The 22,961-nt window shown below is 36.1% G+C and overlaps 1 protein-coding gene across 1 annotated transcript; it reads right to left on the bottom strand.

The window, feature by feature from the left end:
* Positions 1 to 391: 391 nt before the first annotated feature.
* LOC307174400 (scavenger receptor cysteine-rich type 1 protein M130) lies at positions 392 to 21,146 on the bottom strand (the record flags this gene model as incomplete). Its single annotated transcript, XM_079898181.1, has 18 exons — positions 21,008 to 21,146; positions 20,765 to 20,875; positions 20,184 to 20,375; positions 19,745 to 19,939; positions 18,239 to 18,523; positions 17,822 to 18,127; positions 17,395 to 17,613; positions 15,948 to 16,265; positions 15,344 to 15,640; positions 14,886 to 15,188; positions 13,091 to 13,363; positions 11,268 to 11,549; positions 11,014 to 11,136; positions 10,653 to 10,733; positions 10,067 to 10,138; positions 9,329 to 9,475; positions 9,097 to 9,234; positions 392 to 486 (listed from the first exon to the last, which is right to left on the bottom strand). Exons 1-18 carry the CDS (start codon positions 21,123 to 21,125, stop codon positions 392 to 394), a joined length of 3,555 nt encoding a protein of 1,184 aa, XP_079754307.1. The 5' UTR covers positions 21,126 to 21,146.
* Between the last annotated feature and the right edge of the window lie 1,815 nt (positions 21,147 to 22,961).

Here is a 22,961-nt window from a genome sequence, read left to right as displayed (position 1 = left end):
ATTTGCAGTTATCATTTTGTCTCAATATGTTGAATTTTGGGGTAAAATCATATCCTATATATTGTAGGCTATTGTTATATATTTTATTAATAACTCATCAATTAAATATTTATGTTCTGCCTAATTTGATGTTTATAATAAACACTGACAAAAACTAGTTTTAGGGCTGGACGATATGACAATATATATATAACATTGATAGCCTATAAGTGATCAACCAGATTTAGACCAACTTATATTGTATTTATATGAAGCGTTCACAGGCAAATTTGCTTAGTGCATTTCTCCGGCATCGGGATCAGGCACATATAAATGTCATAAAACATGTTTCCTGAGGTTGCATGTCAGTGGATCACTGGATCTTTGGTAAGTTGTGAGTCCAACCTTTAATTTAAAGCATTGACGTCACTTTCCCGCCGGAACACGCCCCCTCAGCCGGACTGAGTGGCAAAAGAGCTGCTGCATGACTGGAGGTAATAGGAGAAACTGCAAAAACGAGAGTAAAACAAACGATTATCAGTTTAAACTAAAGGTTGGACTCGTTATAGTGTTCCTTGCAACTTACCAAAGATCCAGTGATCCATGGATACTAACTTAGTGTTATAGTAATAGTGTTTCCTGACATGTATATATGCCTAAAGCTAAAATTAAAACTGAAATAAAAATAAATTAAATGAATATGTAAATAGCCTAGCAATATCTAAAATAAAATAAACGAATAAAATGACAAAAGCACTGTAACGGGGTATGTTGTTATGGGAAGAAGGAGGCGGGAACCGGCGGACATTCAAAGATTTTAATAATAAAAATAAAACAAATACAAAATGAAAGTAAAAGCCAGCAGCCCCTCACGGACGACTGCTGGCGACACAAACAAAAACAAAACATCAACTAAAACACAGGCCTGTCCTCTCTCGCTCTTCACTGTCGTCGCTCCTCCTTTATGCCTCCGCTCCTCCGTGAGAGATGCGAGACCGGTGCGTCTCACAGGTGTGGCTCATCATAATCACGACACCGGCCTCGCGCCGTCCTCCCACGGCCCTCGACCTCGTCCTGCTCGCCACATACCCCCATCGCCCCTCGCAGGCCGGGGGGTACTCCCGAGGCTGCGCCTACTCCCCCCCCCCCCCCTCCCCGGGGGGACCGATCACGGCGGCTGCGGTACCTGGGGGTATGGACAGACGAGGCGAGAGGAAAGGAGACGGAAGCATGAGGAGCGGCAGAGACGAGAGAGGGGAGAGAGGAAAAAAAAACAACTTGATCCGGTTCCCACAACGCGCTGCCATCCGGCCCGCCACCCGCTGGGCGATCTTCTCCGCGGTGCCTGGCGGTGACGCTGGATAGACCTCGGTGGACGGCACGACACTCCTCCGCCGCCTGGTGGACGGCGACGGCTCCTCCGGGTTCGGGCAGTCGGCAGGAGTCCCCCGTTCCCTGCTCCTCCCCGTCATGGCGGATGGCAGCAGGCTCCGGCCCACGGCGAACGGCGACGACTCCTCCGCTCCCTACCGGACGGCAGCCGCCCCTCCAGCACTCAGGCGGCCAGCAGCGAGCTCGACCGTCCCCCCGGCAACTCACTCCAGCGCACCGCCTCGAGCGTCCATGGCGACGGAAACTGCCCGCCATGCTCGATGGCACCGCGGATTCCCAACAGCGGCAAGGGCTCTTTGACAGCGCGTTCCTCCTCCTTCCCGGGTTTCGGCACCAATGTAACGGGGTATGTTGTTATGGGAAGAAGGAGGCGGGAACCGGCGGACATTCAAAGATTTTAATAATAAAAATAAAACAAATACAAAATGAAAGTAAAAGCCAGCAGCCCCTCACGGACGACTGCTGGCGACACAAACAAAAACAAAACATCAACTAAAACACAGGCCTGTCCTCTCTCGCTCTTCACTGTCGTCGCTCCTCCTTTATGCCTCCGCTCCTCCGTGAGAGATGCGAGACCGGTGCGTCTCACAGGTGTGGCTCATCATAATCACGACACCGGCCTCGCGCCGTCCTCCCACGGCCCTCGACCTCGTCCTGCTCGCCACAAGCACATAACTAAAAATGTAACTAACATGAAAAATAAAAATAAAAGCTAATTCAAAATAAATAAATAAAAACTATAATAAAATTAAAATAACAGTGCTCTTGTGTGAGCCTGAGGAGAGCTGACTTCATTCATTCACTAAAAATTCCCAAAACATTAGGAGTTGAAGAAAAATGCTAAATAAAAGTTTCATGTTCTCTTAAGTCATGCGATCAGGTTCAGACATTTTAAGTGTCTGAATAGTTTTTTGGAGGCCACTGGAGCAACAGCGCTAACCGATACAGTGTCAGTTCCTACTTTGACGCCTGCTGAAATGGAAATGAAGTTATCACACTGCACGGCACCAATACGAGGCTCTAGCTGATATAATAAATGCCACTCAGATTCTTCTGACACATGTGGAGCAACAGACGAGCACAGGACTGCTTTAAACAAACCATCATGTTAAAACATATGTTAAAAATGCTTTGAGCTTCTGTACTTTGTTGACAGACTCGACAACTTGACTTTTATGTGTTTTACGATGACACTAAAATATCATCCACCACAGTGACTGCAGTTAAACCAGTCACAACTATATTTTACAACTATCTTTTTATCCCATAAATGCAACAGAAAGTATATGATATATTCACTATTAAGGCCATTACATTCAAAATGGTTTGTGCATTGCAACTGAAAGACAATTCATATTTGTTGTAGTGGTGAATTGTTATCATTCAAATATGCTTTGCTGCTATTAATAATGGTTCTTTTTAATATCAATAATAAGTTTTGCTGCTGCTTTTTTTTTTCTTCTTCTGGAAACCATGCTACATTTGTGCCAGAATTATTTGATGAATAGAAAGTTCAAAAGAACATTTATTTGAAATAGAAATATTTTGTAACATTACAAAAATCTTTACCGTCAATCAATTGAATGCGTCCTTGATAAATAAAAGTACTAATTTCTTTCAAAAAAACAAAAACAAAACTACTTACCCCAAACTTTTGAACATTAGTGTATCACAGTTTCCACAACAATATTAAGCAGCAAAAACAGTTTTCAACATTGATAATAATAAGTTAAGTTTATTGAGCAGCAAATCTTAAAAATAGAATGATTTCTGAGTAATGATGCTAAAAATTCAGCTTTGATATCAAAGGAATAAATTACATTTTAAAATATATTTAAGTTATTTTGAATTGTAATAATATTTCACAATATTAATGTTTCTTACTGTATTTTTGACCCTAACCCATTACTTTCAAAAACATGAAAAAATATTCATATTTGTCATATAATGTGGGAACATAAAAATCAGCTAGGACCCCTCCACATGACATCACTCTCTCCAGTATCCCATAAGGCTTTGAGGGCCAGATGTCATGAAACAGCGGCCGAAGAACCAATGGATCCGTGTTACTGCCAGCAGCTCATGCAGCATTACTGCTAATAAATCTTTGCCGTTATGGAAAATCACAATCTCACAGCCAACAACTGCTTATACCATCAATCCACAGGCCTGTTTGTGAAGGTTATTTCTGCTCTCACAGTACAGTACAGTGTGTCTAGACTCATGGAAACATTGAGCAAAGCATCATATGAGATGACATCTTGATTATATTTCTGAGCATCACTCACTGATGATATTATGCATGAAAGCTGTTTATGAGCGTTATTAGGTTTATAATCTACTGAATATTGAGAACATTTTAGAATTATAATTTTAAAGAAGGCCTATTCCGTGACAGCGTTGGTGGTAATGATTTGCAAGTAACGTGAGATTCGTAATCAGATTACTTTTTTCAAGTAACGAGTAAAGTAACATTACTTTTAAATTTACAACAAAATATCTGACTTCATTTTTTTCAAATAAGTAAGTTACTTTGTTTTCCTATTTATTGACTGACACCTCTCCTGTCAGTGTTGAGAGAAATCATCATGCACACTGTGTAAACATGATGGTTATTTTCATCTAGACTAAATGTGAGCATGCATTTATTCATCTCACTTGCACAAAAACAGTTTCAGTTTTTCTCAAAATGAATAAAAACAGAGAAATGCGAACTCAGAATATTATACAAACATGAGATAATTAAATGTTAAACTATGCAAAGATGCATTTCATCTCACTTTATTTTCCAATGTCTTTGCTGCTGACCTTTGATGATCTAATTCAACCATAATAAGCAAAAATGACTTTAGTGAAACACCACATTTGCAATTTTTGTTTTTTTGCATCCGAAATCACATACTTCCCTACTATATAGTAGGCTAAAAACAGTATGACAAAAGAAGTATGTCTGAATTCACAGTCCTCATAAAAGAGTTGACAAAAAGTGCCCGAATGACCTATTCTTCCAGCGAGATTCTGAAGTGTGCTTATGATGGACAATTAACTATCCCATGAGGCCACAGGAGAGGGTTTATAAACGACAGTAAAGCGACGTAACTGATGCTGGTCGGTCTCATAATAATGACAACATGGTGATAGTACATCCAGATTATTCATATTACACAGATTCATACTAGAATGCATTTTTTTAGCCGTACAATCAGATTAATTTAAATTTTTAAGTCCAATCAACTTGGATGTTTAAGTTATTTCAACTTTAATTACATTAAACTGACTTGAAAAATGTGTTGAATCTTGTATATGTTGAAAAATATGTTGAAAGTTAAAGCAATGTAAAAACATAAGTTGTCACAACTTATTGATCTTTTCATTTTTATCAATGTACTTTCCATAAAAAGTAACCACGCAATTAGTAACTTTTTTGGGAGTATGCAATATTGTAACGCATTACTTTTAAAATAAACTTTCCCAAACACTTATTAAAGAATGCAGTGTGAAAATTTGATTACAAACCAAAAGATTGTCAGATTGCATCATCCACAACCAAACTCTCACAATCGGCCTGCAAACTCAGGTAATTGCACATTTTCTGGCTGCATAAGTTGTTTTAAAAATGATACAAGGTCAAAACAACAATATAAACAAAAGACAAAATGTCCACCTATTATTTCACACCCATTAGCTCAGCACAAATCGCCACAGGCGTGATTAAACTTCTTAAACAGGCTGAGTTTTCACGGAACTGTAGAGAATGCTAAACAAATCCCAGATAATCCTCATTTGAATTTCGGAATGTTCTATTCAGAGATTCCGGCCCCTGAAGACACACGGTCACTTCTCTTCAAAAGAAACATGTTCTGTTTACACAAAGCACTTACAAATGAGCCCCTCTGGGTAAAGCAGATGACATGTGAACTTCACCGGCCACAGGAAGACGTCACCAAAATACACTAACACTAATACTACTAGTAATAGTACACAGCAGCTGATGCTGCGTGTAGTAATGTAATCAGACATTTTTGCAATTAAATACACAGATCATGTGGGATTTAGAAGTAGAATTCCTGATGAAACACAGAGAGCAAACTCTTGTGCTGTGAATCAAACTATAGATGTTATAGAACGATACAGTTTAACACACGGCACCAGAGCACTGCATCTCCACTGACATCGTTTCACCCTCCAGCTCTTTTGAGATTTACTGGACATACATAACATTTAAAGAGAATGCATAATAATGTACAAAAGAGTCAGAACTATCAATTACTTTAATGTGAAATAAATCTATAAAATGGAAAAATCCATCCAAGCAGTTTTCAAAGCAAGCAAATAAAATAAGTGCAATATTGGATAAAAAATAAAAACACAGAACAGAAAACTTGGATCTTATTGTAAAATTCTAAATCATAATTCTAAATCAAAATAAGCAGTATCTTTTAAAATTGATGACTTCGTAAAATTAATAATCACATAATTATAATTTTATACATGCACATAGTAAATTCTGGTGACTTTGTGAGCAGCGTTTTTACATTTTCTTGAGTATAATGTAGCATTAAGAAAACTATTGATTACAGATTCTTCCATTTCTTGCAATTGGAAGAATCTGTAATGTACAAACTAAATTTATATTGTTACAAGGTACATTTTTCCTAATTAATGTTCCAGAAAATGGATGGAATCTAAATGGATAGTTCATTTGTGTTCACTCATAAACTGCGTTCCAAATCAAAGGCTGCATCCTTCGAAGTCCACAAAGATTGAACTGAGCATTGTTAAATGGGAATGTCTTTCCTACAGAGGACTGCAACTGTGACAGCTGCCATTGACGAGCAACAGTAACATTTGTACAGGATTTTTTTAAAAGCTATATTCAACTGTCTGAAAACAAAGCAGGATTCACAACCAGTCTAAATATGTTCACCCAGGGCCATTCATGTACATAATAATGAGTATAAACTATCAATAAAGTCACATCTTGGTGAGATACAAGTCAACATTTGAACAGATATTCAAGTAAATTGAAACCTAATACTTATTTGAAAATGTAATCTGGAATTTAAATAAATCCTGTTGTCATCTGTGCGCAGTGAATCTTGCGACAGCCTTCGTTGCACCGCTCTTCTTCGAATGAAGACGAAGGATGCCGCCTTTGAGTTGGGTTTCATCCAAAAATGAAAATTCTGTCATCATTTACTCACCCTCAAGTTGTTCCAAACCTGTATGAATTTCTTTCTTCTGCTGAACACAAAAGAAGATATTTTGAAGAATGTCTGTAACCAAACAGTTGATTGTTTTTTCTCCATACTATGGAATTCAAAGGGTTCATTCAACTGTTTGGTTACCCATATTCTTCAAAATACCTTCTTTTGTGTTCAGCAGAAGAAATAAATCCATACGGGTGTGGAACACATTGAGGGTGAGTAAATTATGACAGAATTCTCATTTTTGGGTGAACTATCCCTTTAAGTGCAAGTGAACAGGATAGCCTATCAAATTTTAATTTTAAGGATTTCTGCAGAAATCTGCTCATAAGCTTCAACACATTGAAAACAAATGAAAAAGAATATAAAAAACTTAAAACAGAGAAAACCAGATCAAACCACTACAAAGCACATCAAAACCTGAAGAATTTCATCAAGTTTGTAGTGATGATTTGATCATGAATGATTTGTTCATTTTGAACGAATCTTTAATATGACTCGGGACTACTGAGTTGTCTCAGAGAGTGATTCGTTCATTTTGTGTTGACCGCATATGCACAACATCCAATAGGTTCTGTAGTGGAAACAGGAATGATTAGTTCATCTTTTGAGTCTTCAGGTTCGGGTCCGAGTCTTTCATTCTTCCCGTCAGTCCCATACAGGCTATGCTTGTCTGTATCGGAAACAGAAATGATTAGTTCATCTCTCGAGTCTTCGGGTCTGATTCTTCTGAATCTTTCACTCTTTTGTCACGTGAAGTGATTTGACAGCGCTGGACACAGAAATGAGATAATAAATCCCAAACTTTCTTATAAACAAGCGCATAGTCAGGTTTTTTTTTTTTTTTTTTAATTGGCTCTTACAGTTACTGTACATGCTGCGTTTTTGGTCTCAAATTATAGCTTTTTTATTTCTTACAATTTATCATTTTTAGAATTTCTGTCATGGTGGTTCTTTTCCATAACATTAAATGTGGTACTAAAGAGTTGGTAATGCTTTAAACTTTATCTATGATGGGGAAAATCACTAAAGATATATAGCCTAATAACAACATACAGTTACGTGACAGAAGACCAAACGACTCGAACCCGAGAGATGAACTAATCAATTCTGTATCTGGTACCGACTGCATTGCTCAGCGTATGTGGCTGTCACGTGATGAACTAACGACTCAAACCCGAAGTCGATAGACTCGAAACGTGAACTAATCAATTCTGTATCCGGTACTACAGACTGCATAGCTCAGTTTATGAAGATGTCACGAGATGAACAAACGGCTTAGATCGGGAGGTGAGGTAAACTAACAGACTGCATAGCCTGAAGACCCAGATAAGTAATGAATTAATCGTTTCTGTTTCTCATAATTTGGCCTTGTCCTTGCATTGCAATTTTTTTCTTATTCTAAATGTGATCAACATTTGCTGTGTAACATTTTAAATACATTCTGCTGAAATTAACGAAATGACTTGAAAAAAGATTTGTTCATTTTGATGAACTAGATTCAAAGATCCAAGTCAGTAAAATGATCCGCACTTCCCACTACTACACGTTTGGCTGGCTTGTCAGCACAAAAAAAAATTGCTCTTTTTATCAAGTCACACTCTTATGGTCTTGTTATTCCAAAACAGTGTCCTTTCTCTTATAAATCTTGAGAGTTAGCATCATTACACAGCATTCATATATAAGACTGTATTATCTTCCTAATGTTCTACTGATATGAAATATAATAAAAACATAAAATCGTATCTCTTATTATTATCTTAAAAGTAAAATTTGGGGTTACACTTCATTTCGAAGGTTCACTTTAGACAATCTACTAACTATAAGTAACTTTGCAACTACTGTATCTGTGTGCATTGTGACTGATTTGATTATTTTTTTAAACATTGCCCCGTTATATGCCCCCTCGTTCATTTTAATGGGAATTTCTAAAAGTGTGTGTGTGTGTGTATTAATGTGAGTGTGTTCTGCATTGGGAATGTTCTATAGTCTCATGCCTTCATTTGTCTGTGTGTGTGTGTGTGTGTGTGTGTGTGTGTGTGTGTGTGTGTGTGTGTGTGTGTGTGTGTGTGTGTGTGTGTGTGTGTGTGTGTGTGTGTGTGTGTGTGTGTGTGTGTGTGTGAGTGTGTTTGTGTGTTTTTTTGGGGGCAAATTTAAACCAATCCCAAATTGACCCGCAAAAAAGGGAAAGATTTTTATCACAACCACAAAAACTCCTTGAATCCAGTCAATTTGTGTGTGTGTGTGTGTGTGTGTATTCCAAATTTCAAGTGCGACAAAACTCCAGAGGTCTTGGACCACTCCAATGAACACAATTTAAAAAATTAAAAGAAAATGACTTTCGGGTCAAAATAACCCGAACTAAGGATTTAGTTGCAAAGCTACTTACAGTTAATGGAATATCTAAAGTGGACTATAGAAATAAAGTGTGTAACCATGTGGCTGCATCATTTCTCTTCTTCAGCATGAACTTCTACCTCAGTGGTCACCACCACTGCATCTGCATTTACACCTGTACCTGCTTCTGAACCTGTGCCTGCATCCACGGCTACATCTACTAGTGCTTGTGTGTCTGCCATCCCTGCATTTTCGACAGGCATGACATCATCATAGTCCTCCTTGTTCTCTATCTCCACTTCATAGGTGTCCTGATCTGCTGAGAACATTAAGGAAAAAGGTCACCACCATTTCCACAAGGGTACTAACTAAACGCAAACACACACTGCGAGGTGTGCCTTTTAGTGCTGTACCTAGAATGTTGTCGGGTCGCCTGGGAAGGAGTGGGGCGTCGTCATCAGCGTGGGTTTGGTGAAGAGAGATGTCACTGTTTTGTCCCTCAATGTCATCATATTCGGTCCCAGAGGAGCCTTCACTTCTATCATCTGCATCCTCCCCTCCTGTTGGAGAACCGAATATGATTTACTCTAAAACAAATAAGTAAATATATATTTATTGTGTGAATATTATTATGACTATTCTAAATCAATTTAACCTACGTGTCCTTTCTCGTAAAACGTGAGAGTAAGCATCATTTAACAGCATTTGTATATAGGATACTGTATGAATGCTGAATATGCGAATGCTAAATATATATATATTTATTTATATAAACATATTTAGATACATTTATTCCAGTATTTTATATTGCTTTTTATATTTTTTTCTTTTTCTCACATAGTCCAAAAATCTCCTATAAATTTCAGTCTGATTCATATTCATACATTTACTTAGCCTGATATGGGATGTCATTTTAGCTGACCAAAAATAACATTTTAGTTTATCAAACATTTAAAAAAAAAGAAAACCAGTGTAAATAAATTAATTTAATTATCATATTTTCAATCTTGTCTTGTTTATTGTTTGACAAAAGTCATGATGAAAAATTGCATCAGTAATTTTGTTGAGATTAACAGAGTTATTTTAGTTACAGAACACTTGGATGGAAAAATGGACGTGTAGGCAGACAGACAAATATTTGAATATCTTACCCGTCTTGTTGACAGAATCCACATCCTCATAGTCGTCATATTCTAATGATGACGCCTTTCCTTGAGACAAATCTGAAACAGATTTGGCTAGCAGTAATATCTTTGCTTTAAATACACACACACACACACACACGTGCCGCGCACAAACAAGTTATGTGTTCATGTTTTATGGGGACTTTCCATAGACATGATGATTTTTATACTGTACAAACTATATTCAATCCCCTACCCCTAAACCTAGACATCACAGAAAAATGTCTGCATTTTTACATTTTCAAAAAACATCAGTTAGTGTGATTTATACGTTTATTTATAAGTTATAGACCAAACACAGACAATAATTTCAGATATTACGATTCTTTGTGGGGACATTTTGTCCATTTAGGGTTTACCTGGACCACACACACACACACACACACACACACACACACACACACACACACACACACACACACACACACACACACACCTACATTTCCATTGGATATCATTTTCAAATGTTTTGTATTAGCTCATGCTTTTTTACATATGCATTATCCTATGTGTTTATATTCACATCGTTCAAAATAAGAATGAAATTATATACCTCTGTCCTCTTCCTCCATGTTTTTCATTTCATTCCTGTCAATGTTGATGTCTTTGCCATTTTTATTTCTGTAATTTCTTACTGCAAAAAGAGAAACAGGTAGAAAATTGTGCTTTTGGAGGCCAAGGATGATAAATGGATACAGTTAATGTTTTGTTATGTAAATGTTATCGTTTTATATTTATGTGAGTGTTGTGCCTCTATTGTTCAATCTGTAGTGAAACAAGGACTGGGAAACACCGCCATCAACAGGTTAACAAGATGAAGGCACTTCAAATATCACTGTAACTTCAGCGTGTGAAAATAATGTTTGTCTGCAGATCAAGATGACTTCTTTCTGCAAGGTGCAAGTGATACTTACAGACTAAAAGTAGGCGTCTCCTATTCATCCACATAAAAACCATAATCAGCAACCCCAGTATGCCCAGCGATAGTCCCACTATCAGACCAGTATTATCTGGAGGTTCAACTATCTCCTTATAACCTGCAGTTTTAATGATAGTTTCAAGGGTCAGAATATGTATTAACTTTTACTAAAGCTATTTAACAAGAAAGAAAGCAGTGGTAAAACAAATACTAAAAAGATAGATGATTTTTCTGTCATCCTTTTTTTACCTTCACATCTGATTTGAGCATGGTCTTGTGTGCATTTTTCATTGAGAACCTGCACACACCGAGAAATGTGCCTGCAGCTCTCTGGAAATGTAATGGTCACCTTCATTGCATTGGCTACGTCCTTTATCTCCACAAGTTTTTGACCATTCATGCAGTTAAGCACTTTACAAACTTCTGTTGTACGATCTTTATTTAGGGCTCCACAGACATATACCCACTGATCTCCATACTTGACCGCAAGCTTCCCGCCACACTTCTCAGTGGTGCCGAACTCCATTCCCTCTGCAATAAAAATGTCAATTCTGTAAGTGGAAGTAACTGGAAGTATATTCCATACATTTGAATAATCTTTTTCATTTTTAAAAACTTGTATATATCTGTTTCTGATCAAAGTAAATTAGTAATACATAAGCATGTAGATGAGAAAACAGAAATTGACCAACAGCTACAAAACCCAAATTTTGATTTCATGGGATGTTTAAAGATACACTGTAACTTGTAACTGCGTGCATTTTGCGGAAGAACATTGTTTTGGTTGTGCTTCGGCTCTGCTTGACTGTGCGGATGAATATGACTATTTTCATTCATACGGTCAGGCCAAATCCGATTTTGTTGCATATCCGATTGAAATCCGTTCAGAATTAGCTAATGTGAACAGCAAAAATGAATGGCTATTTTCACAAATCCGTTTCAAGCTACATCCATATGTGGTTTGAAATCCCCTTCAAATCTCTTTTCTGGAAATCTGTTTCAGTCGGACTGCTCTGATCGATTTCACATGGTTTATGTGTCTTTCTCATGCAACGTAAAATGTAAACGTCAGACGTTGTTATAGGAAACATGCTGAAAGTCGCTGCCTCTGCTTGTGCCGCTGTCTCAGAAGACGCAGTGGTCCAGCGCGGCGGCTAAACATTTCCATGTTCTAAAATTTAAATAAGACGACATCTTTACTGCTAACCCCTCTATGTTGCGGTTTGTTGTTGTTTTTGGCGTATTCCTACCAACGCAACGTCATCGTCATAGAAACCAATGCAGATATTCCGGAAAACTAAAGAGCTGCATGGACACACAAATCGGATCTGAACAGTTGCAATACACAGTGGGGACATCAATAATTTTGGATCAGATTCCAATCGGATACACAAATAATCGGATTTGGACAGTGTGAACATGCTCATAAAACATTAACTACTAGGCTTAAGAGATATAACCAGCTTAGATGGAAAGGATCTCAAGCCGACAAGCTGAAGACATTACTGTAGCTTTAGGCATTAATAGACACTATACTTCCTTGAAAATAAATTCTAGCACAGCGCTACAATAAACACAATGAAATGATCCAGTAGATATATCTTTACAATGACCTCTGTTAGAGTGCTACATATGGCATTTCACTTTCACAACATTTCGAATCCCTCAGTTGTTGCCATCTCTACAAATCCAATGTTGATTTTGTCTTTTTACAAGCTCAGGCGCATTCTATTTTTCAAGTTCGAGATTTAGCGCCTCCATGTCAACCTTTCTCACTCGTTGTGACAACAAACATATGCCACTCCCACAAAGCAACTTTCCTCTATTTACGGATATGGACGGGCGAGAAAACCTGACAGGTTTAAAATATTAAAAAGTTACAATCTGGGTAAAACAAAACACGTTTTGTAAAAAAAGGATTGATGATGGATTGACTCATTTAAATGTTGTTAATTTTGAACAACAAAAAAAAAGTTACATAGTGTACCTTAAAAAGAGGACCTATACATTTCAGCATCCATTCATTACAGTAACAGTCCTATTTATAGCCCAGTATTATGTGTATGACTCACTTTGACAGGTCACAGAAAGGATTTTGTTACATTTGCCCTTCGTATGGCCGCACTGCCACAGCAGCGTCTCCTTGCCAGAGCAGCTGAAATGCCAGCAATCTGGTTTCTTCATTTCTTTACTCCAGCTGTGGAAGGCCTTACCACAGCCGAGGCTGTCACATAACTCACTGTGCATATGATGATTGTCCAAATGAGACGCACAAACATTCTCCGTCTCATTTATGCGCACCTCGCCTGTGCAGCCTTTGGAGAGGCTAATGGGTGGAGGTTTAGCTGGAGAGGAATGAAACCAGACAATCAGATATTCCTGTATGGCATGTTTATAAAATAGTTGGGAAACTGTTTAAGAATTGATGCCCTTTCAAATCATGAGTTTGGCATGGCCACAGTCTCTTGAATTGAAATGACTTAATTGGAAACCAACACAATCTGAAACAGGCAAAATACTAAATACTGGCATGCTGTTTATGTCCGTTTTGAACACTTTGGGGTAAATTAGAGCATTCTGGGAAATGAAGTGGTCTTCTATAATGGTTTGAAAAAATAAATGTAAACTTTTTTTGTTTATTTATCAAATAATTAAATTGATTGAAAAAAATCATTAAAATGTATATATATTAGTGTGTGTGTGTGTGTGTGTGTGTGTGTGTGTGTGTGTGTGTGTGTGTATGTGTTATTTTAGCATCATTGATATACTATCAAAAAATTGTATTAATATATATATATTTTTTTCTGTTATTTTTATTACCATTTTCCAACAGTTTTATACAAATCACTTACATATATACAATTTGTATATGTATAAATGTAAACAGAAAACAAAATGAAACGTAAAAACACAAAAAACAAAACAAAAAACAAAACCCTGCACACACATGAAGTATTAAGTAAAACTATATAAAATCAGGCATTAGGGGAGCCGTCCAATTTTACTTATTATAATAATTAATAAAAGGTTGCCAAATTGAGTAAAATTTTTGTTCTTTCTTCCTTAAAGAATATTTAATTTTTTCCAATTGTAAATATTGCATTACGTCTCTAAGAAGGTTTTGGTGAGTAGGAGGAATTTTATTTTTCCAGTTTAGTAAAATTAGACGTCTGGCTAGTAACATCACAAAACACAATACATTAATTTGTGAGCTGTTCAAATGTATATCTGTAGGTACAACACCAAAGAGTGACATTACTGGATCTGCTGGGAGTCTAACATTAAAAATTGCTGACAAAGTCTCAATTATTTTAGACCAATAGAGGGTGATGTGGGGACAGTCCCAAAATGTATGTGACAACGAAGCAGGGGCATAAAAAAATTGTATTAATATTTTTAATGTTTTTATTTTCAGATTTTTTTTTTTTTTTTATCAATTTTGTTGAGTGTTTTTGGCATTTTTAATAGTTTTGGTCTTTTTTTTTTAAAATATGTCTATATAGGTGTTATACATTTTTATTTCAGTTTTAGTTATTTTAGTTTAGTTTTATTATTTATTTAGTTTTTAGTATTTAAGTTAAACTATGTTAAAATGAGAAATGTTGCCTTGGCCACTAGTTTTAGTTAACTATAATAAACCTAATATAATGTACATTTAATATATATTTAAGTTCCAATACAAAACACAAATATATTGATTAATTTATAACTGAATTGGAATTTGATGTTTAAAACTGAATTGTCCATTTAATTCTGAATGGTGGACAACCCTGGTTTACTTAAATGTCAATAAAAAAATAGATGGCATTGCTGCTAAGAAAATACTGTTCTCAAAAAATAAGTGTTTATAACTGAGGTGATACCTACCATCACATGTGATGTTTAATTGCCCTTTTTTTTGGGAGGGCTGATTATCTCTCTCACATTCCCAAATATTCGTCTTCCCTGAGCAATTATAGGTCTTACTCCACCACTCTTTCATGTCACTGGCTTTATTGGAGTGTGTTGTGTAGTTTCCACACTGTAGATACTTGCACATCTCTTGCCCTTCCTCTTGGCCCCATCCCTGTGCGCTGACGGGCTGCGTTTTCCCTCCAATCAGAGCATATACAGGACCACTGCAGGGGTCTGCAGAGTCTTCCTTTTTATACAGGAGCAATCGTTTCCATCCTGTTACATCAACGGCAGAAATATCAAAGGTTTCTGTTAGCATGTTTAAGATGGAGAGGTTAAAAGTCAGAGGATATGCAGAAACTACACCCTTCACCTAAAAGGAAATATATGCACATTTCAAAAGAATTATCATCAAAAAAAGTGCAAAATACCTGTGCATTTTATATAGCTGGCAGTGCACCCGCCTTTGACTAAAATGCTTTCGAGGTTACATTCGGAAAAAGATTTGGCACCACTCTGACATTGAATTTTTGATAGTCCTGTCTCTTGAAACTCGTCTCGTGAAACAATAGAGTTAAACTCCCCACAATTCAATTCACTGCAGATTGCATTACTAAGATCTGCATTAAGAGTGTCTTGGCAGATGGGTGTCAACTCTCCAAGGTAAGACAGTGACACAGTTCCAGCGCATTTGTCTCTTGGATCCTCCAGTTTAGCTGTGACGCTGCCTGCAGGGAGTGTATCAAATAAATGTTTATCAAATGGCTTTTCACATTGTTCTTAACCCTGGATTAACATCTTATTTAACCCGAGATTAATGAAGAATGAATTAAAGAACTGAGGTAAATGCAACGTTAAGTTAAAATGAAACACTGATTGAGCGATTACATGAGACATGATACATAATCAGTAAGTAAGTTGTTGCCTATTGTATTTCCCAACATACTTTTTAACATTCATGCGTGTTTTTTGTTTGTATTAAAGATGAAAAGATGACTCGAAAACACCATTTATTGTTTGAACTGTACACATTACCTGTGCATATCACTTGGACTGGGTCTTTGCAGGAGTCGTCGTTGATGGGAATAAACCTGCACATGCTTATATTTTTCACCTCCTTTAAGCAGTACACACTATAGTGGGTCACAGGTTTACGGTATTGTGTCAGACTCTTTTTTAACTGGCTCTGAATTGGTTTACCACAGCCCAAGTCGTTACAGATCTTTTCAGAGTCTTCACTTTCAATTTTGCAAACTCCTCCACATTTTCCATTTTTGCAGACCTCTACCGTCCCCCAGCATCTTTCATCCTTTTCCCTTTCAGGCTTGTTTCGAAGTGTCACGCTCACCGAGCCTACAAGTGGCATTATTAAGAATATAAGCATTTTACTCACAGCAATGTTAAACCTACACTATGTAGGTCTTGGTCCTCTAGTGGTTAAAAATAAAACTGCATATATCTTGAAAAACAACATTGCTTTAGTTGCGCTTTGGCTTTGCTCCTCTGCAGATGAATGTGGTTTGATGGTACCGGTGTACAGAGATACAGGACATCTTATCAGAGAAAATAAATGACAGTTTCTATAACTATAGTGGCTGTTCTTGCGTGTGTAAATCCCCCAAAAATCATGTAAGACTTTCCAAATATATATAGGCAAAACGCTTTTTTTTTTAGAAATGAAATAAAAATTATAAAATTAGGAGAATTTGGAAGAATCATTGAATTATGAATCATTTACTGCCATTAATATTCAAAAAATATTAAGCAGCCCAAGAATAAATGTTTCTTGAGCAGCAAATCAGCATATTAGAATGATTTCTGAAGGATCATGTGACACTGAAGGCTGGGGTAATGATGCTGAAAATTCAACTTTGCATCAGAAATAAATTACATTTTAAAATACATTCAAATAGAAAACAGTTCTTTTAATTTGAAATAATATTTCACAATATTACAGTTTTACTGTAATTTTGATCAAATAAATGTAGTCTTGGAGAGCATAAGAGACTATATGTATTTTTTTAGAGGTACTGCTCATTTCCTCACTTAAGTCTAAAATGCAAGTAAGATTCTGACTGACTATTTTTTTAAAGGCCGCTGTGCCTTTAAGACTGCACATGCTTATGGTTTGCTGTTGAATCCAGTGTAGCTTTTCCTTCAAAAAAAACTTTGCAGAGCATTGGCAAAATCACAAAACTATTTGCGCTAAAATATGCAATTGATCAAATTAGATTAAAAATGACAGTCAATAGCCAAGCATAACAGAGTCAAGTAGTATGTGAGTGGTATAAGACCCATTTACTAACCTCAGAAAAAAAAAAATGCTGTACAAAAAGTGTATGATATGGTCTCTGTAATTCTAAAGTAACTTACTATTCACTAGATCAGTTATTTAAGTCACATTTTGCTAAATAACAAGTTTGCAGAAAATTGCGGTCATATACTAGGTAAAAACAATGAGAAATTTTGGTGACACACATACCTGAACATGTGACATCGCCGTTTTGAATTTCAAAGGATACTACGTCACCACACTGCATTGCATGGCATATGTCATTGGCTTTTGTCTTGTAGTATGCTTCTGTCTGGTTGTCTGCTAGCATATTAACAGGCCGCGGATTGGCCTTGGCCTCATCAAATGACTTAACGAGTACTCTTCCCTTGCAGGGAGAATCACCTTCAAAGAACATAAGTTCTTCCTCTGCGAATGAAGATAATGGATTTGTGGTTACTTATAGTGCATGCTCTACATGAAGAGTAATCAGAGTGATACCTTAGCTTTAATTACTTAAACAAAAGCAAAAACTACTGGGATGAAGTATGCTGAAAAATATGTAAATATTGTGAAAATATGTAAAAAAAAAAAAAAAACTTTTACAAATGTATTTTTATATCATATTATTACTTACTTTGGCACACGATTTGTACATTTGGCTTTCTTGGGCTTAAAGGTCTCTTCTCTTTTAAGCACTCATGGAGTTTTACTGAAGAGTTTTCACAACTGAAATGCCATTCCAGTTGTTTCTTATTCCCTTCGATGAAGGAAAGTTGATTTTTCTGTATTGAAGTACCACATCCGAGACGTTTACACACCACGTTTGAGTTCACAGGGGTCCACCCATTGGAGTTTATGGACATCCATGAGCCCTCCCATTGCAGCTCTACACGTCCAGAACAACGACCCAGACCATCACTCAAACGCACATCCAAGCTGCCTGCCATTTAAAACCATCATATTTTATTATTGCCTCAGTTGCAGGTAATTTAAGTAACTTTCCTGTATATTCTGAGTAGATTGTAATTAACTGCAAGGCTGTCTCAGTTACCTTCACATATAACAGTGGTTGGCGTGCATTTGCCCATGTGACTCCTCATCAGGCAATGCCACAGTGACGCCTCGTCGCCCAGGCACTCAACGTTAGTCAGCAAACCGTCAGTTAAGACGCTGCCCTCTTTCTCATCCAGCAACCCTCCACAGCCAAGCTCTTTACACACTTGCTGCCCCAGTCCTTTATTTGATTTATTGTAGCACACTGCATAGTTAGAGCCATTCACACTAACACTAACAGTTCCAAAACACTTTGATGTGAAGTTGAGGAGCTTGACCTTGTCTGTGAACACAGAAAATGTAATCGTTACAATACCTAATAAACAAACAAATAAAAATAAAAAAGGATTCAAATGAAAACATGATTTTTTTTTTAAAAGAAACATTTGCAGTTAGCATTCAATAAAACGTGTATGCATTAACACCACAAACTACTAATGTACATCAAACAAAACAATAAGAATGAATATGTGATGCTGACTTTTCAAATATGCTTTTTTCTAAAAAATCCAAAAACTAAATTACACAAAAATTCATCATATTCAAGTTTTTTCCTTCATCAGAAGGATGGCTTTTTTGGCCTGTTACTACCCCTGTGTTTCACAATTCTTGCAAGATTATAAAATCTGAACAAAATGTATGGAAGTAAAATTTAGTTTTATGTCTTTAATTATCTCTCTCTCTCTCTCTCTCATATATATGAGAGAGAGAGAGAGAGAGAGAGAGAGAGAGAAAGAGAGAGTTTAATTGATGTGATGTATTATTAAAAGCTTTTATATTTTATTAAATAAGATATCTTATTTGTTAATTAGACTATTTATGATCTATATGACTATACACATGTATAAATACAATAAATACATATACATTTTTTAAATATTTTTAATGTCAGAATTACTATCACATTTCAGAAGGTTGTACGACCTTGAGCATGTAATGTCAACTCAAACTGTCTACCCTATTAACATAATAATAATAATAATACAAATAATAATAATAATAATAACCCTATTATTAAATTGCAACACATTTTAATGTATTAATTGAACTTAAGATGAAACAATACAATTTTCAATTTGTTATAACATTGTACAAAAAATATAATATAATAAAATATAATAAATAAATACAAAGAAATATATAGTCTATTAATCATTTTTACATTATATTCACATTTTACAAGGTTTTACAACCTTAAGCGTGTAATGTCAACTCAAAATGTCTATCCTATTACCATAATAATAATAATTAACAACCCTATTATTAAATTGCAACTCATATTAAAATGTAATTTAACTTGACATGAAAAAAATTACATTTTCTATTTGTAATAACATTGTACAAAAAAATAATCTTATCAAACTGTTTCTCTGTTACTATTTGTATTAATGTAGCATTTGTTTATAAATAATTACATATTTAATAATAACATATCAAACATTTAAATACTTATTAATATTTATATATTTATTTATGTAACATTATTCACAAAAGAAAACATTACCTGAGCATGTCAGTTGGACGCTGTTATTTTTATAAACGGTTGTGACATTTCTACCACAATTTAACTGCGTACAGATGTCTTCGGGGATGTCGCTCTCCTGAACAGGAACCCATGTTTTATTTGCGACACTGTTCTTTTCCAAAATCCCAGAGCAAAGATTGTCGTTGTCACCTCGCAGACGAAAACTCTCGTAATCTGTACAATACAAGTATTCCAGTGTAAATATCGCTGTGAATTTTACCACTCACTTGATACAAACCATGGAAATACTGTCTGGGACAATTACTGGAAAATTTCAATGAATTTCAGTGAAAATGTTCAGTTTCCCGGATGAACGGACTGATTTACACTGTTGCTATGGACGACGGTGAATATTAGAATATCAGAACGATGAATGCCACCAGTCAGAGCGACGTACTTCAGAAAGCTTTACACTTACTGTTGCAGATCACACTGGCTTGTTCCGAGCATTCCTCTGGCTCCATACATTGCCAAGAGAACTGGTCTTTGGCATCACATTTAAGCACTACATTTTCTTTGCTCTTATTTTCTACGAACAGTCCAGGATCGGGGACGTGACTATGATTTCCACATCCAAGCTCCTGGCATATCTTGTCTGCTATATTTTCATCTGGCCAAGATAAAAAAGAAATACATAAAGATAATCCTTGCATAAAGTGTCAGCTGTCACTTTCAATAGTACATAATTTTTTTCAAATATATATATACTTCACTCCACAAAAGACCAATTTGAATTTCATGGCCTTCAGTAATGTTATACACACACACACACACACACACACACTATATTTATTAATAATTACATATTTAATATTAATATGCAATGACAAACACCAAAGTTAACAGACTATAATGCACAAAATATACATAAAGCTAAACATTTATTTATTTATATCATTTATTTGTAATGCAATGACATTCAGACAGTCTGATATTGATTGACATTTAGAGTCTAAGAAGTACAAATTAAAAATAAAATTCTTGTTTTTGTCCACTTACTCCATTTAGATTTACAGACGCCAAAGATCTTGCCTTCCTTGGTTTTGTACTGCACCACTCCAGCACATTTACCACTCTGCCCATTCAGATCCAAACTCAGTTTAACATCTCCTATGGTGAAAAGCTTGGCATCAACAAAGTGTATTGATTCACCTCTGGAAACTAACCAAGATGACCTCAAAACAGAAATATAAAATTGAATAATTTCACAGTTAAACATGCAAAACCAGAAACACTACCTACCAGAGCATTCAACAGCAACAAAACTGTCTTGTGCACCTTTGCACACTGGTTTATTTTCATCATCAAATCTGCAGTGCCAAAGGCTCGTTTCATTCGATATGCAGTCCACTTGATCCATCAAATATTGTATGGGTTGAGATAAATCTTTTTTATACTCGGTTTGTTCTAGACCGGAATTCACCTCGTCCCCACACTTTAATGATTCACACACAACCTGTCCATTTTGTTTCTTCCACCCGAAATGACACACCAAGCCCCACTCGCCATCACTGTTGTTACGCACCTCCAGCCGGCCTTTACACGGGCTGTTCGATCCACGTAAAGTCACATTGAGACCTGCAAAACAACAAAAACTTAAATAAAAAACAAAAATATAATAATTATCAATCTTTTTTGTGAAAATGTGTTTTTGTTTTGAAATAGCTACTTCTTTTTAATGCAATAAAAGATTGTATAGTAAACTTTTAAGTGCTATACATCATCACTTTTATCAGATTGAATAGATTTATGTTGTCATAAACAGTGGTGGACAGTAACAAAGTATTTTTACATTGTTACTTACTTAAAGGAGAACTCCGGTCAATTTTAACATTGAGCTCATTTTTTTGTACATTTGGAGTGCTGTCAGTACAGAGAACAACGACAAAAATCGGTGTTGCCTACACCGAGTTATTCTATTTTTAAAATTTGCACCCTGTTGACTTCAATGGGGCAAGTACTAAACCTGCTTTTAGCCTCTTTACATCCTTGATGTGTCATTACAAGTGCACAGAAAATGTGAGTGATTCCTTCTGAGTGAACACGAGTGAGTCTGACTGCAGTAGATATGAAAGAAATGTATAAAAATTATGTTATTTAAGCCAGCGCAAATACCTGTTTACATCCTGTTTTTCGGTTGAAGTCCAAAGTAGTCGATTGCCGAGTTCACGCGCGTGATCATAGGTATTAAACCTATGCGTGTGAACTCTGCAATCGACTACTTTGGACTTCAACCGAAAAACAGGATTTAAACAGGTATTTGCGCTGGCTTAAATAACATCATTTTTATACATATCTTTCACATCTACTGCAGTCAGACTCACTCGTGTTCACTCAGAAGGAATCACTCACATTTTCTGTGCACTTGTAATGACACATCAAGGATGTAAAGAGGCTAAAAGCAGGTTTAGTACTTGCCCCATTGAAGTCAACAGGGTGCAAATTTTAAAAATAGAATAACTCGGTGTAGGCAACACCGATTTTTGTCGTTGTTCTCTGTATTGACAGCACTCCAAATGTACAAAAAAATGAGCTCAATGTTAAAATTGACCGGAGTTCTCCTTTAAGTGCATATTTCAAGTAGGCTATATGTATATTTTGGGAAACGTTTACTTTTTCTTCTCTACATTCTTAAAGCATAACAGGCCTATCGTACTTTTTACTCCTCATAAAAACATGTCGTTCCTCGTTATTTTGAACTGAAGAAATCGTCACTCGCTTCAAGATGCAACCGATTCGTAAACAAGCTGATTTCAAATGAGCTGCTAGTTATTTGCTAGTTAACCTGTTATAACGATTCATTCGTGAATTGGACCGATCTGCTTTTTGAGTCAGCAACTCACTGATTCAAATTGATCCGGTGAGAACGGGTCTCCAGTTAACAATTCACTAAATTCACAAGAGCAAGAGATCCTCGGTCCCGGCTGTCAGTTGTTTGTAAACTAGTCCTGCTGGCAACTTGACAATTCATAATTATTCACAATAATAATAATAAACATTCATCCATCAGTACTTTCTACTTTTGATTCTAAAGTACATTAAAAATCAAGTACTTTTGTACTTTTACTCAAGTAAAATTGAAAATGAGTTCTTAATACTTTTACTGGAGTAATATTTCCACTGTAAAAAACTATACGAGTTGTGTCAACATATATTTTTATATTGCTTTAACACGTCAAAATAAGTTAAGCAATTT

The sequence above is a fragment of the Squalius cephalus genome (genome assembly GCF_949319135.1).
Source record: "Squalius cephalus genome assembly, chromosome: 16".
Lineage (NCBI taxonomy): Eukaryota > Metazoa > Chordata > Actinopteri > Cypriniformes > Leuciscidae > Squalius > Squalius cephalus.
This window is presented reverse-complemented; position numbering and strand designations above follow the sequence as displayed.